Below are 17,220 nucleotides of genomic sequence, written 5' to 3' on the forward strand. Positions count from 1 at the left end.
GTAACAACAAAGCTCAGGTTTCTTACCCATCCACACTTCACCAAAGCATCCTTGACCCAGTTTAACCTCCAGTCGCAAAGATTCTCGAGGGATTTCCCAAGCATCTTTTGCTAGACCTTGAGTCTGGGGTTTCACAGTTGGACACACAGTTGTTAACTTGTGACATAAACCATCAGCATGTTCTAGGTAAATGAAAAGGGTACACTGTAAATGAATTACTTTCAAAGTCAAGACAATTAGTGTGTGTATATACATATGTGTATATATTTGCATATATGCACAAATATACATACATACACACACATAATTGATTATTTAATTAGTTTTTTAGACAAGATCTTAGTAGGTGGTCCTGACTAGCTTGGAACTTACTATGTAGACCAAGCTGGCTTTGAACTTAGTGATTTCTCTTCTTCTAGGATTAAAGGGTATGCCACCATACCTGGCTTATTATTTGGTTTTTTAAAAAAGCTTAAATTATTGAATTAAAACCTCTGATCAGCTCCTATCAGCTTTACTCTAAAGCTACATATACAACAAGAAGCTTTCTATAAGAAGTAGATACAAGTGGCCAGGCAGTGGTGGCGCATGCCTTTAATCCCAGCCTTAAGGAGGCAGAGGCAGGTGGATCTCTGTGAGTTCAAGGCTAACCTGGCCTTGTTCTAGTTCTAGTTCAAGAGCTAGTTCTAGGACAGGCTCCAAAGACACAAGACCGCAAAACAGAATACTTTTCAAAGGTCCTTGAAAAGACAAAAATGTCTATATTTCCTATAGGTTCATTTGCTTGGATAAGAAATAACACCTTCAGCTGGGCAGTGTTGATGCACACCTTTAATCCCAGAATTCAGGAGGCAGAGGCAGGTGGAGCTATGTGAGTTCAAGGCCAGCCTGGTTTACTACAAAGTGAGTTCCAGGCCAGCCAAAGCTACACAGAGAAACCCTGTTTCAAACACCAAAAAGAAAGAAATAGCATGTTCAAACTGGGTTTTGTAGGGTTTTTATTTTAGAAAGCCTTCAAAGATTCAGCTTCTACAAAATAAAATCAATAAAGATATCTGAGAGCTTTTGACTCTATTCCTTTCCTTTTCTTTTTTGAAGTGCTGGCGAGGGAAACATGGCACATGCTAGTAAGCACTTTACCACCAAGCTATAATCTTAGCTCTGAGATAGCTTTTTTATATTACAAGTTTAATTTTAGCTCTTTAATATACATAAATATTTGCTATCATGTTCTATAATTTATTATCACAATCAATCTTAGCATTTATACATTATGATCTAGAACTCCAATGCAAACACTTTGCCAATAAGGCATAAGGATTCCAATTACAGCCTGATTTGAGCATGCTATCCAATAGCTCAATTCATGGTCCTGCTATGTTACCTGGGTCACATGTGACTCTTGTTCCTCATTTTGGAACTAGAGCACAGCACCAGCAAGATGGCTCAGTTGGTACTCGTGGCCAACCCTGACAGCTTAAATTGAATCTCCAGGACCCAGAGGATAAGAAAAGAGAAGTGAGTCCCTAAGTTGTTCCCTGACCTTCACACCATGTATCACAGCATCATAGCATGAGTGTGCACATACACACATTAACATGCACGAACACTAAATAAATACTTTTCCAAAAAAATTCAACCCAGAACATCAACATCTATTGGTGATTGACTGTGTGTAAATATAAATGAGCATACTAAAGCTTAAGAAAGATAAAGAATTGTCCTCACAAAATAGAATGTAAGGGATTAATTCCTACCCCTGGAGTGCTCACCTACCTGTGTAGTGCTTCACCAGTTTCTGTAAAGTATCAAACGGAGCTCTGGTCGTGATGTAGTATCCACCGTTGTCAAGTTTCCTGATTTTGTAATGCTTCACATTGTCACCCCTTACCTCATCCCAGTCACGAATCGAGAGGGAATAGGCGCCTGGGGGGAGAGGAACATGTTCACTCCAGCTTCCTCAACCTATGCCTAATGCATGTTGTGCACATATTAATAAAATGTTCATACCTTTAGTGGTTTCACTTTCTCTGACTAAGAATATACCTCGCTGATTCCCAGGATTCAGAAGTAATCTTTCAGCATCTTTTCTCCCCATTTTTCCAAAATACCATCTGAAAAAAAATTAATGATGTTTTGAGATAAAAGGTATGAGGATCAAAAAAATTACATACATGCATCAATAAGAATGGAGTGCAATAGCCTGGCAGTGGCAGCGCACTCCCCTAATTCCAGGCAGATACAGGAGGATCTCTGTGAGTTTGATGGGAGCCTGACCTTCAGAGTGAGTTCCAGGACTGTCAGGGCTACACAGAGAAACCCTGTCTTAAAAAAGAAATAAGCAAACAAAGTATTAATGTTAGCTCAAGTATAAAAATATTAACTGTGACCCAGGCAGTAGTGGTGAATGCCTTTAATCCCAGCATTTAGGAGGCAGAGGCAGACAGATCTCTATGAGTCTAGCCTGGTCTACAAAGTGAGTTTCAGGACAGCCAGGGCTAAAAAGAGAAACCCTGTCTCAAAAAATGAAAAAACAAAGAATCAAAAAGCAAAACAAACAAACAAAACTGGAAACATGCTACTAACTACTCTCACCATGTCTCTAAATTCCCCTTACCAACCAGAAAATCAGTAAATAGAGAAGGAAAGACAAAAATGCAAACAGAAAAATATGTCAGTGAGGGGAATTAATTCTTTAGAAACAAATATGATCACCTGAAAATCTGTCAGTGAGGGGAATTAATTTTTTAGAAACAAATATGATCACCTGAAAATATGTCAGTGAGGGGAATTAATTCTTTAGAAACAAATATGATCACCTGAAAATATGTCAGTGAGGGGAATTAATTCTTTAGAAACAAATATGATCACCTGAAAATATGTCAGTGAGGGGAATTAATTCTTTAGAAACAAATATGATCACCTGTATTCAGTAAAATGCTGCAAGCAGATCATACCAAAATCATAGGAAACTCCAAATATGCGTGGGTTTGATTTAATAAAGCTTAGTGACAAAAAAAAAATGACAGTTATTACTGTGGGAAAGTTCACAGAATACTGAAGACAAAGAACCAAACAAAGTAAAAAAAAAAAGTCATAGTAGAAAAAGAACACTGATGTGATGATTTGTATCAGTAAAAACAAGCAACACAAATGCATCATTCTGGCCTATGGAGTGCAAAAATATGAGTTTTAAAAATAAACGGGAAAATAAAGGAAAGAGAATACAATGTAAAATGATTAATAAAGATTTGCTTATTGTGTGTCTGAGTAGATATATTAATCATTCTTAAAAGCACTTATTAATAAGATACATTAGCTGTATTAAGACTAGAATATAATAGTGTATAAGTTGTGTTAAGAAGAATGTGCATTAATTAATAAAATATGAAGTAGCATCATACTCTTCTGCCTGAATGGAATCTGCAGGTGCTACATAATTGCTAGGGATATAACCATTCTTTCCGGTAGCAATTGATCTTGCTTCCCACCAGTCTCCTTCCCTGCAACACAAAAAACAACAATCACTATAATGCAGACACTTACCCAAGGTATAATTCTTATCTCATGCAAATAACAGAAACCACTTCCGTATTTAATCTGGAGTTTTTCTTGGATTAATACACAAAGAGCTGAGCTCAAAAAACACTATTTTTAAAAGCTGGTTAGATGATTAAGGGAATTAAGACCACGCAAAAGCACAACTGTTGCTGTAAACCAACAGTAATAACAGAAAACCCTTAAATACTGTACACTTGAATTCTACTTACCTTTTTCATGTGAATTCTTTCAACTAAGGCTAATAAACTATGCTGAATAAAGAAATTTACTAAATTTTAAATAAAATTTTAGAAGTTCAAGATTTTATTTGTATGCTATATACACCTCTCACATTTAAAAGATAACATTTAAGGACTTTAATATATTCAGAATTGTAAAGTTATCAAAATAATACATTTTAGAACATTTTGCTATCATAAAAACCCTGGGCTGGTAAGATAGTTCAGCAGGTGAAGGCACTTGCCACGCAAGCTAATGACCTAAATTCAATGCCCAGAGTCAGTGTAAAAGAGGAAGGGGAGAATCAACTACACCAAGTTGTCCTCTAGGCTCCATATATGTGCCTACACACATATCATATTAAGGTTCACCTACATTTTAGTCTATGTCATGCTAATTTTTTTGTTTTTGATACCAAATGCTTTATTTTAATAAGAAATAAAATTCTAACATTTATAAAAGTCACCTTAAAAATACAATCAAAGGTCTTACTATTCTTATACGCAAACTTGACAATCAAAATTGAGTTTCTGGAGCTGGTGAAATGGCTTAGTGGGTAAAGGCACTTGTTGCCAAATCTAAGAATCTAAGTGATCCCCAATCCTACAGGGCTGGGGGAGAGAACGACAGAGAACCTATTTCTAAAAGTTGTCTTCTGACCTCCATATAAATGCCATGATACATGTACATACCCACACTGTGTGTGGAGTGTGTTTCTCTCACAATAAGTACAACTATTCCTTTGTCTGTCTCTCTCCCAATAAATAAAAATATTTCTTTGCCTGTCTCTCTCACAATAGGCAAAACTTTAAAAAAAAGCTGAAGTTCTAGTGGTGGTGGCATAAGCCTATGATCCAACACCCAGGAGGTGGGGGCAGAACAGACTGGGCCATATAGCAAGACCTGATTCAAGTAAAACAAACACGTATGGTTCTAAAATGTTATTCAAAAACTGATATCCAAACATCAGCAAAACTAATATTATATTTCAAAATATGAGGCTGCATATTGTTTAGAATATATATTAACCTTGGCTTTTCCAAAATTCCTATGAAAGTATCTCTAACAAGATGTGTGTGTGAGATTCACTACTGAAGATTACATGTATTGTCTGAACTGAAACTTTTATAAAAGTTCAAAGTGAATTTAATCTCTAAAGAATAAATTAAGAAAACTTTTGATAATTTAACTATTTGCAAACAAATACATTGATTAGTGGAGCCCTAGAATACATTAAATCTTTTTCTCATATATATATATATATATATACAAAGTCTTACTATGTAGCCCTAGTTGGCCTAGAACCTGTGATGATTCTTTCTTATTAAAACTTTGTATTTGACCTTCCTAAGAACTCCCTGAGTCATTCACTGAGCATTACTAAGTGTAAGACAAACAGCAGTCCGTAAGGTCAAGAACTGATTCTGGAGCAGGGACAGCAATTATAATGGTACTAACACTCTGACACTTCATATTTGATGAATCTTTTGTCATGTACATAGCATAATTTTACCAATATCCCTAGCAGATACAAGATGACAGTTGCCACACTCTCCCTGACTGTGACAAACAAAAGTATCTCCAGACACTGCTAAATACCTTCTGTGTGATTCTGCCCAAGCTGAAAATCATTGGTCTAAAAGAATGAGAAATCAGCTGGGCAATGGTGGTGCACACCTTTAATCTCAGCACTCAGGAGGCAGAGGCAGGCATCCCTGAGAGTTCAAGGCCAGCCTGGTCTTCAGAGTGAGTTCCAGGACAGGCTCCAAAGCTACACAGAGAGACCCTGTCTCGAAAAATCAAAAGAAAAAATGATAGGCTAAATTAAAAATTGTAATTTGCAATATGATGATAGCCATGACTGAGGTTTGTAGAACATCATGTAAACACCTAAGAGAAACATTCATAGAGTAAGGTGTGCGAACTGAGCCGGGCAGGAGAGGAAGAAGACAAGGAGATGAACCACTGAAAAGGACATAGGAAATACCTTTTAAAGGATGAGGAAAGCTAACTTGAAAGGGGAAAGAAGCAAGTAATCAAGTAGAGTTTAGTGACATAGCACAGAATTTGCATGCTTGAGGCTCAGGATTCTATCCCCCTCTCATACAAGCACCCTTCCCACCCCACAAAAAAAAGAAACAGACCAAAAGTTATTCCAGAAAAAGAAATAGTATGTATGAAGGAAAGAAGAGGGTGAGAAACTATTGTACTCCAAATATTGCAATTATATTGTTGGGTAGCAGAATGAGAAAGGATAGAAATACAGGGCAAAGTCTTGATGGATGATGATTATTGTTGTTGTTGTTGCTCTTTTTAAATCTTTGTAACTATCGTTAGCTATTGAAGGATCTTAAGGCAGAGAGACACAGCCACAGTTTATGTTCTGGAACAGGAAGTGATAACATATGGTAAAATGAGGACAGAGGGAAACATGACAAGAAGCAAGAAGACCATAAGTACATGCTTTGAGAAGTTACAAGGTGGTTGTTATGTTTACTAATGAAATTAGGAAATCTGCAGCATAACAAGCATCAAATTTTCTATGGCAGACTGCTAAATGACAAAGTCTAAGAGTAACTAAGAAAAACACAATTTGGTAAGTTTCAGAGTACAGGGGTTCTATATCCACCTCCCCCATCCCCAACACATAAGGTTGTAAAGTCATCTGGTATTTATATAAATACAGATTTTACTTTCTAAAGATCTTTTTATAAAGGACATCATTTCTGGAGACAGGAACTCATTAAGTATATAGCCCATGTTTACCTGGAACTCACTATGCAACTTAGGCTAGCTTCATACTCAAGATCTTCTCTAATGCTGGGATTACAGGTATGTGCCACCACACCTAGAATTCTTTCTTCTAAAATCTGTATTCACAGATTAACCCTAAGGACAATTTGCAAAAGTAGTAACTTCTGCTGGTAGCAATATATTATCCAATGTAATCAAAGGCATCATCTAACCCGAAACAAAGATCCATACCCCACCACTCTCATTTCCATATCATCAACTCCATCAGCAGTCCATGTAGAGACCAGGCTCCTCTCTTACAAAATATACACAAAACTTACGTATTGTTAATTATTTGAAATCTTTCACCCTTCTTAAAGGAAAGGTCTTCTGTAGTTCTAGCTTCATAATCATATAAGGCCACAAATATAGTGACACCACCTGGCAGAGGAAAAAAAGACCAAGGTAAATGATATACCTGAATACAATGAGAGAAATAAACAATTATTGCTGGTAAAAGCTTAGGTTCAGTTTCCATCTTCCTCTAGTATTTTTTTAGAATCTGGGTTTTAATAAAAAGTTCTAAGGCTTCCTGTGAAACTGTATAAATTCTAAAATCCTATAAACTCTGAAATAAACGTAATTTCACTTCTGAAGCAACATGTCTGGTTTGAAAAGGAAGCCACATTGCAGATCAATTCTTTGGGATAGAAAGCACACAAACTACATGCACCTGTCTTCAATTCCTTAACATGAAAGCATTTCCGTCTAAATCCATTAAAAGCAATCATTAAGGTTTTCTTAAAGCTCACTTTATACTTAAAAATAAAAATATCATATTTGTCCTGAAAGTTAAGTGTATGGCCAATATGAATTATACAGTATAAATTCAAAAAAATAGTTATCAGATTTAGTAATGTATTAATATATTTTAAAGATGAACACATTTAATATCTGATATATTATGTGCAAATAGAATAACAGAACATCTATATAAAAATGACAATGCAGTGTTTAAAATATTTAAAGGAAGGCATTCTAGTTTTAAAAGTCTATTATATCATTTTTATAGATGTATATATTTATCAAGAATAATAAAAGATTTTGAAACACATGCAAATTATGCAATGGTTAAATCAAGTCTATTATTCATCTTTTTTTGGCAAGAAACTTAAAATCTACTTTAACCCATTCTCAATACAATTTGTTGTTACTAAGCAGAGTAGTTACAAGGTTGTACAATGGAATTCTTGATCTTATTCCTACTGAAATTTTGTGGGTATTTTTTACCTACTCTTTTCCAAAAAGGGTGTGAGAGGATCAAATCCTTAGTCTCCTACATGCAAGATCAGACCTCTGAGGAACATATTCTTTTTGAGACAAGGCCTCACTCTATGGACCAGGCTGGCATCCAAATCATAAGAGATCTGCCTGCCTCTGCCTCCTGAGTGCTGGAGTTAAAGATGTTGTGCCACCACATCCGGTTGACCAATATAGTCTTAACTCAATTATTTATCATCTCTATCTAGTATAGTCCAATTGGTTTGCTGCATCCATTATTATTTATCCATCTTTTTTTTTAATGGGAGAGGGAAAAGGTAGGTAGTAGTAAAACTACAAATGAGTGATAAATGCAAACACTGTGACATGGAAAATGCATGGAAATGTCATGGAAAATAAAACTTACTGCCTCTAAATAGAAAGCAGAAGAAAAGCAAAGGTATAGAAACACGTTCATAGATAGCATCAGCTCACTCTAAGCTTTAGTCATCAATCCACTTGCTTATTTGGTATCTCTACTTCATTGTCTAGTAAGTACTCAAAATTTATTATAAACCAATGAATGAAGCTCTGGACTTTTCTTCTTTAATCTATATTTGTTCAAGTCTCCTCTCTCTAAGCAAAAGGGAGTGTGATATGGTTGGGACTGTTAGTTCTAGTTCTAACATTGATAATTTACCTATTTCTCATTTTACTGGAAATAGGTAAAGCTAGGAAAGCTGGCACCAGAAATTACCTTCCTAACTTACTTCTACTCTGCTTTACTATCTCCCATTCTTCACACAGCTACTAGAGTCAGTTTTAATTACTTTTTAAGTTTTATTTTCATTTAAGTGCATGTGTTTATGCGTGTAAGCCATGTATGTACAGGTGTCTGAGGAGGCCAGAGGACGGTGTTGAACTGGAGTTACAGGTAGTTGCTAGAGGCCTGATATGGATGCTTGGAACCAAACCCAGGTCCTCTGGAAGAACATCCAGTGTTCTAAACTTCTGATCCATCTCTACAGTCCCTAGAGTATTTTTAAAGAGGAAATCCAACAAGCAAATTCCCTTACTTAAATCTCAAAGCTTCTTTCTAGCTTTGAATAACACTCAAGCCCTTTCCTACAGTCTATGGTCCTAAGCAATTACAGTGTCCTGTCCAACTGTTTAGTCTAGTACAATTCTCCCATTTATGTTCTTTGGTCTTCAAAAGTTCTAAGTACATTTGTATTTCTTGAACTTTGTGTTTGCTAATTTTGTTATTTTGCTTGTTCTTTCCTGAGCTCTACAAATAGATCGTATCTATCAATTAAGTATCAGTTCAAGTGATTTCTTCCCAAGGTGGCTTTCTTTGGCAACTATAGGGCCTTCATTAATCATCTTGTTTTTGCCTTCAAATACTTAAACACTACTAATCATTCTCTTTAGCTGTTTATTAACTAATTATTATTCAATCATTATAATATAAACTTAACTAGGTACAGAAGCTTTGTTTATATTGCTCACCTCTCTATATCTTATATAAGACATTCTGGTCCTCTCCCCCCCCCCTTTTTTTTAGTTATTATATGAACACCCATAAATGGAATATTTCAAATAAGTAAATTGCTTTAAGTATTGAAAGTAGATCTGCGAAGAGTTGGGGGGAGGATTGTGGGAGGTGAAAAGAATCAAAATATATTGTATGCATGCACATAATTTGCAACAAATAAAAATAGTGATTTTTAAAAAAATTTTTAAGTAACTAAAGAAATGCCTTTTTGTATCAACATTTATTTACTCTAGCCGTTTTAAATCACTACCTTTCCCAAGTAATGTCAAGGCTTGTGTTAACTATCAGAAATAGCACCCTGGTCACTGGGTGGCTGAAATTAGAACTGTGATCAATAATATCTAGCATTGTCCAAATGCTAATAGATCTAGTGTGTTACAGACCTCTGGCTACTTCTACTGGTCCAGAAATGAGCAGAATGAGGAAGATAAATGCATATACAGGCCATGCTTGTAGAAGAGACTTCTACTTTTTGTCTCCACTGATTATTAATAAGGTCACGAGCCATTCCATTTGTCCTTGGCACCTGTTTACACCCAAGGTTAGGGTGGGCACTCCAAAGATTAGTAACACCATGCCTTGCTGACATCATGGAACTTTCACATCAGGGAATCCTGGAACTCACCCTTTTTTAAGACAGTTGTGCTTTGTTATTTTAAGAGAAAAGCATCCTCATGTGGGGCTTTGAGCAAAAGAGCTATTTTCTTTCTTTTTAAAATCTACACTTTAAGACTACCTGATTCTGTGGCAAGATTGTCAACTATCACTTCTTGCCATCCCCTGAAAGGCAGTAACAATGTAATAAATGGAGTTTTGGACTAGAGTACTAAATCTGTTGCTTATCAACTGTCACTCTGAAGGAAAACAATCTGAAAATTGAGCTTCAGAATTTTCCTTCTTAAAATCAGTACCTGGGCCAGTAAGATGATGTTGGGACCAATTAAGTCCTGGCCTTCAGCTGGATGTTGGGACTAATTGAGTCCTGGCTTTCAGCTGCTCTACCCTGCTAGAACCTTCTAATTGAAGTTACTAGAAGCTGTGCCTAGCTTAGAGGATCAGAGGATGGGATTATCACCTGTTGGCCATTGACTGCCGTGTATTTAAGCCTATATGGTGTTAATTAAAGGGGGGCTTTTGGTACCAGTGTTAAAAGATCTGCGTGTCAGTCTGTCTCTATGTCTGTATTCTCAACCTCCAAACCCCTTTCCCGAAGCTCGTGAACTGGGGTCTAGAGCACAGACCGGGGCCGCAGTGCACGGCAAGATGACTTAGCTAATAAGGCTGTCTGCTGCCAACACTGATCTCAGTTCAATTCCCATAACCAATATGGTGAAATGAGAGAACTGACTCCTGCAAACTGTCCTCTGACTTTCACATGTGCACTACAGAACATGTAAGAGCACAAACACAAAATAAATAAATACAATAAACTCAGTATCTAATAAATAGTGTGCTATTGTTACTAAACTGACATATAATTAACATTTATTAAATAAATAATACAGCATTTTCCAGTCCTAAAATGCTAACTAATTGCTGGGGATATTTTTAAATCTTTGTATTTCCAGTATCTGCCACAATTACTTAATGAGTTAATGAAACAATTTATGGTATAATGCAGTAAATAGTCACTGTTAGTTATCATCAAACTTCCCAGAACCCTATCATGTATATATTAAAACTTCAAAGCTGGAGATACAGCTCCGTGCTAGCCTAGCATGTTTTGTTGGAGGCCTTGCTTTTGATCCTCAGCTTAAAAGGAAAGAAAGAAAGAAAAGGAAAGGAAAGGAAAGGAAAGGAAAGGAAAGGAAAGGAAAGGAAAGGAAAGGAAGACAAACCCAAAAACATTGAGAGCAATGCGGCTACACAGTCAGACTGCCTTTTGTTAAAGGCTTTATTTGCTCATCCAACTTTTCTGAAAATCTGCTAATAAGAAATTTTTCCTAACAGTGGCCATACCTGAAGTATGTAAAGTCCAAGGTTATATTTTCTGCAACTGACAATTTAAATCTCACCTGTTAAACCTGTAGGATATGGACTTGGCACCACTGAGAATGAGGAAGATGCTCCTCCAAAAGGAGTCACTCCAGACGACCCTCCAAATGGTGTCATGGAAAGACTGTTAAGATTGACAGATGTTCCCTTTGTGGAAGAGGTTGGGGCAACTGTAGTGTGTTCCGTTCCATAATGACTGGCACTTGTGCTTACAGGCTCTGGAGGGTTTTCCGGTGTATATTTAATGGATGGACTTTTGTTTTCTTTACTTTTGATGCAGCCCATTATCAAACCTGCAGAGGCAATAAGGCAAATATTTGAGAATTAGTTAACATACCGGGAACTTCAAAAAGACAAAATTGAGCTGGTCAGTGGTTGTGCATGCCTTCAACCTTAGCACTCCAGAGGCAGAGGCAGGCTGAACTCTAAGTTTGAGGTCAGCCTGGTCTACAGAGCTAGTTCAGGACAGCCAGGGATACACACAAAAACTCTGTCCCGACAAACAAAGCAAAACAAATATATGAAAGAGCAATTAACAACAAGTGTTCAATCTCCCAGCCAACACAAATATTAAGTTACACTTTTGATTATTACTTTGGAAAATTCTAAGTCAATATTGAAGGCTGAAATTTATCTGTGGGTATATGTAATACCCACAAAATATGTTGAACTAAATATTAGTATAACAAGTTTACAAAATTATCTAAATACAAAGTCTAAGTATTAAAATATTAATAACTAAAGTCTGAAAGAACAGCAGTCATATAAAAGAGTTTAAAATATGAAAGAAAACACAATTTTAATTCTGAGTAGGCTGATGGTGAAATGTTCTATCAGTTCAAAAAAAGTGACCGTAATTACTTACTACCTATTTCCTCTCACAGTTTCCTTAATTACTTTCCTACCTTATTCATACAGTATGACTTAAGTCTCCAAGTTATTACTTAGGGGCTGGCAGTACAAAGAAAGTCCAACAAGACTCATTACACACAACCCTTCAAGAGCCACAGGCATTTTCCTCTGCTCACCTATGAAGTCTTCTATTAGTACTGCTGACTTGTCTCCCCTTTCCTCTTAATATTCTCTTGGTCCTTACAATAAATATAGATAATTTTCTTTAAGTCTCCTCTTCCTTAGCCAAATTAATCATCTAAACCCTGATTATTCTACTTTTTATCTACCTCTTATTTTCCCCTCTTTCCACTCACCCACTTACCCTCTTCAATAGCATAGGCGAGACTGCCACTGTCCGTTCAGTCCCAACAGCACCCTGCATTGACACACAGAAGCCCCTACTGCTGTCCATCTCATTTCAAATGTTAAAAATGCAGTGTGGTTTTATTTTAAAGTAACTGTCAGGTGTAGACAAGAGTTAAAAGACATTTGGTGGTGACCAGGGGCAGGAAGGGGTTGCTGGTAACATGGTTGAAAGCAGTGGTTCTCAACCTGTGGGTCGCAACCACTTTGGCAAATATTTACATTTACATTACTATTCACAACAGTAGCCAAATTACAGTTACAAAGTAGCAATGAAAATAATTTTATGGCTGGGGGGTCACCACAACATGAGGAACCATATTAAAGGGTCGCAGCACTATGAAGGTTGAAAACTACTGGTTTAGTGGGTAAACAAACCTGCCAGTAAAACTGGGCGTGGTGGAGAACACCTTTAATCCCTGCAGGGAGGTAGAAACAGGTGGACGTGAGTCCAAGGCCAGTCTGGTCTACAAAGTGAGTTCTGGCCAGTCAGGGCTGTTACACAGAGAAGCCCTGTCCCAAACATGATGAACAGACTTCCATTCCAGGAACTCACATAAAAGGCTGGAGGTAGTGGTATATACCTGTAATCCCAGGACTCTGACTGTAAAATGGGAGGAAAAGGCAGAAAAAAAAAAAGATTAAAAACTTGTGGGCCAGCTAACATGGAATACTGAGTACAAAAGAAACAAGGCAGACATTGCCTCAGCAACGCAGGAGGAAAGAACTAACTTTCTGCAATTAAAAATTTTTTAAATTGCTAATTTCATGTATAAGGGTGTTTTGTCTGCATGCATGCTTGTGTACCATGTGTGTGCCTGGTACCCACAGAAGCCCTGGAACTGGAGTTATAGGCATTGGGAGTTGCCATGTAGGTGCTGGAAATCAAACCCAGGTCCTCTGGAGGAGCAGCCAGTGCTCTTAACCACTAAGCCATCTCTTTAGTCAAATACCTGACTTTTTTTTGTTTGTTTCTTTTAAAGAACAAACTCTTGAAAGTTATCCTCTGATCTTTACATGTGTGTCATGGCGCAGATGCACACACACACACACACACACACACACACACACACGATAAATGCAGATTTTAGAAAGATCAGACTATGTTTTATAGATTGCTTTGAGTTCTAAGCTACTGACTTAGGTATATGTTAACATAAATTATTAGAACACAGAAGGAGCAAGGGAAGGAGGGGGTCCTCCTCTTTTTACAAAAGGTCCCACAGAAAGTGGGAGAAACAAAATACTGTTAAATCTGCAAAGTGCTAGAGGGGAAAGAGGTACAAAATACCATAGAACACAAGAGTGTTTAAGTAAGTCCCTGCATGCTCAGGAAAGAAAGTGGTGCAAAGGAAGTGGGTGTTGCTGCAATTTAAGATTCTTGTAGACTATGAACTTAAAAATGAAAATTATGGAAATCCTTCCTCTTAGACACTATCAAAGTTTTTAAATAAAATGCCCCCCCCATTAACTGAGGCATGTACCCATTTCATGAGAGTTTCAACTGTGTTTTGGTGAACAGGTCAAGCTTCACAAACAACACTATAATCACAACATACAAGGTTTTTAACATCCCTCAGACAATTCCCAACCATAGCCCTAGGTAACCACTAATTGGTTGCTTCTAATTACGGATTCATCTTTTCTAGTGTTTTACATAGAGGTAATTACAAAAGCAGTCTTTTGTATCTTCTAAAAGTCAAATAAACACTGTGAATCTGAGATAGCTCCACAGGGTTATAATCAGCTCATTAATTTTTGTTGACATTTTTGTTAAATGAGTTATTTATTCCAGTTTAGGGTTATTCCTGCAAATCTGGGCTTTTTTTTCCTCCCCAGCCTCAGCAACAGCTAGGAATGGAACTGGTTGGCCTTATGAGATAAAACTAAAGATGCCTTTGCTCTATGAAGCTATTTATCTTTTTTCTATATAATCTGTTCTACTATAAACCCTCAGAGAGTCATGTGTATTCCAGTTGCTTTACAAAAATAACACTTCCTTCTCAAAAAGTCGTATGTTTACTTGGATCTGGATACATCTAAACATCAATATAGCTATCATTTCACTCTATTTAGGAAGCTTTAAAATGGACATCTGCTGATATCAAAAGGAAGCCAACAATACAAAATGCATCTGGATGAGCTGATGTTAAATATATTTACCACAAAACTATTAAAACCATCAAAAGAACACGTCATTCCCTGCGAGCTCCATAAAGACCAGTACTTGGTGGACATAGAATGTGAGACAATAGTGGCCCTGGGATCCCGGAAGCCTACTCCCTAAAACCTAGACATGAGCCAGGGCCCCCCCTCCCCAGGTGCCTTAGGCATTCCTAGCACCAGCAGGGAGCTGTTCTACTAAACAGCCATCTACCCCACCCCAACAGGTCCTTCTCTGCTGGCTTCTTGCAGACCAATACTTGGTGGACATAGGAGCACCAACAGGAAGCAGATCTGCTAGACAGCCATCTACCCCACCCCCAATGCGTTGTTCCCTGCGAGCTCCATGGAGACCAATACTGGGTAGACATAGGAGCACCAGCAGGGAGCTAGCCCCAAAGCATCCATCCCTGTTAACTCCCTGGAGACCAATTCTTGGTGGACATAAGAGTCATACGACTTGAAGGAAGAAATGGGAAGACGCCAATCCAAGAGGAACTCCCCCAACATCCTAAAAAGCAACATGGTACCACCAGAACCCAGCGGATACACAACAGGAAGACTTGATCATCCTACCCCAGAAGATATAGAAAAAAACGACTTTAAACATTACTTAATGAAAATGATGAAGACCCTTAAAGAGGAAGTGAAAAACTCCCTTAAAGAAACAGAGAAGAAGATAAACAAAAAGCTGGAAGAAATGAATAAATCCCTCAAAGAAACCGAAGAAAACCAAGAAAAAGCAATAAAACAGGTGAAGGAAACAGTTCAAGATTTGAAGATTGAAATAGAGGTAATAAAGAAAACATAAACTGAGGGAACGCTGGAAATGGAAAATCTGGGTAAACGAACAGGACCTACAGAGACAAGTATAACTAACAAAATACAAGAGATTGAAGAAAGAATCTCAGGCACTGAAGATTCTATTGAGGAAATAAACTCAGTGGACAAAGAAAACACTAAATCCAACAAATTCTTAACACAAAACATTCAGAAAATCTGAGACACCATGAAAAGACCAAACCTGAGAATAATAGGGGTAAAAGAAAAATTCCAGCTCAAAGGCACAGAAAATATATTCAATAAAATTATAGAAGAAAACTTTCCCAACCTAAAAAGGTACAAGAAGCTTAGAGAACACCAAATAAACTGGATTAAAAAAAAAACCATCCCCTCACCATATAATAAACAAAACACAAAACATACAGAACAAAGAAAGAATACTAAGAGCTGCAAAAGAAAAAGATCAATTAACATATAAAGGAAAACCTATTAGAATTATACCTGGCTTCTCAGTGGAAACCATGAAAGCCAGAGGTCCTGGATAGATGTGCTGCAGACACTAAGATACCACGGATGCAAGCCCAGAATACTGTACCCAGCAAAGCTTTCATTCACCATTGATGGAGAAAACAAGATATTCAATGACAAAAACAGATTTAAACAATACGTATACACAAACCCAGCCTTACAGAAAGTACTAGAAGGAAAGCCATGACCCAAGAAAGCTAACTACACCCACAATAACTCAGCCATCTGATAACCCCTCCCCACCAGCATAACCCTGATATAGAAGGGTCTTCTATCTATCTGTTGCTTTCATTGGTTAATTAATAAAGAAAACTGCTTGGCCTGATAGGTCAGAACATAGATAGGCGGGGAAGACAGAACAGAATGCTGTGAGGAAGAAGGCAGTGAGGCAGATGCCATGCTTCTCCTACCCAAGACAGATGGTGGTTAGAATCTTCCCGGTAAGCCACCACTTCGTGGTGTAACACAGATTATGGGTTAATCAAGATGTGAGAGTTAGCCAAAAGAGGCTAGAAATAATGGGCCAGACAGTGTTTAAATGAATACAGTTTCTGTGTTATTATTTCTGGGGCTAAGCTAGCCAAGCAGGAGTCAAGCGGGACAAAAAGCAGGCCTGCCTGCAGCTCCTTCTACATAACCCAAAGAAGGGAAACAAATAAACACTACTACCAAAAGATAACCGGAGTTAACAACCACTGGTCATTAATATCGCTTAAATCAATGGACTCAATTCACCTATAAAAAGACACTGGCTAAGAGAATAGATACGAAAACAGGATCCAGCATTCTGCTGTTTACAAGAAACACACCTCAACCTCAAAGACAGACACTACCTCAGAATAAAGGGTTGAGAAAAGGTTTTCCAATCAAACGGACCTAAGAAACAAGCAGATGTGGCTAAACCTAATAGCTAACAAAATTGATTTCAAACTAAAATCAATCAGAAGAGATGGAGGACATTTTATACTCATAACAAGATGAAGTCTCAATCCTGAATATCTATGTCTCTAATTCAAGAGTACCCACAAATGTAAATGAAACATTACTGAAACTTAAATTGCACATCAAACCCCACACACTAATAGTAGGAGATTTCAACACTCTTCTCTCAACAATGGACAGGTCAAACAGACAGAAACTTAACAGAGAAATAAGAGAACTAACAT

The 17,220-nt window shown here is 37.3% G+C and overlaps 1 protein-coding gene across 3 annotated transcripts in view; it reads right to left on the reverse strand.

Moving 5' to 3' along the window:
- The window catches only part of Yes1 (YES proto-oncogene 1, Src family tyrosine kinase), a 71,700-nt gene that overhangs the window by 24,076 nt on the left and 30,404 nt on the right, over positions 1-17,220 (reverse strand). For all 3 annotated transcript variants that reach the window (XM_075955969.1, XM_075955970.1, XM_075955968.1), the window contains exons 2-7: positions 11,344-11,616; positions 6,855-6,954; positions 3,405-3,503; positions 2,011-2,114; positions 1,777-1,926; positions 27-182 (exon numbers count right to left, since the gene is read on the reverse strand). In XM_075955969.1, coding sequence (XP_075812084.1) covers positions 27-182; positions 1,777-1,926; positions 2,011-2,114; positions 3,405-3,503; positions 6,855-6,954; positions 11,344-11,608 — 874 coding nt within the window. In that variant the 5' untranslated portion in view covers positions 11,609-11,616. The remainder of the gene's footprint in view (positions 1-26; positions 183-1,776; positions 1,927-2,010; positions 2,115-3,404; positions 3,504-6,854; positions 6,955-11,343; positions 11,617-17,220) is intronic.

Source organism: Microtus pennsylvanicus, chromosome 22 (genome assembly GCF_037038515.1).
Source record: "Microtus pennsylvanicus isolate mMicPen1 chromosome 22, mMicPen1.hap1, whole genome shotgun sequence".
Taxonomy (NCBI): Eukaryota; Metazoa; Chordata; class Mammalia; order Rodentia; family Cricetidae; genus Microtus; species Microtus pennsylvanicus.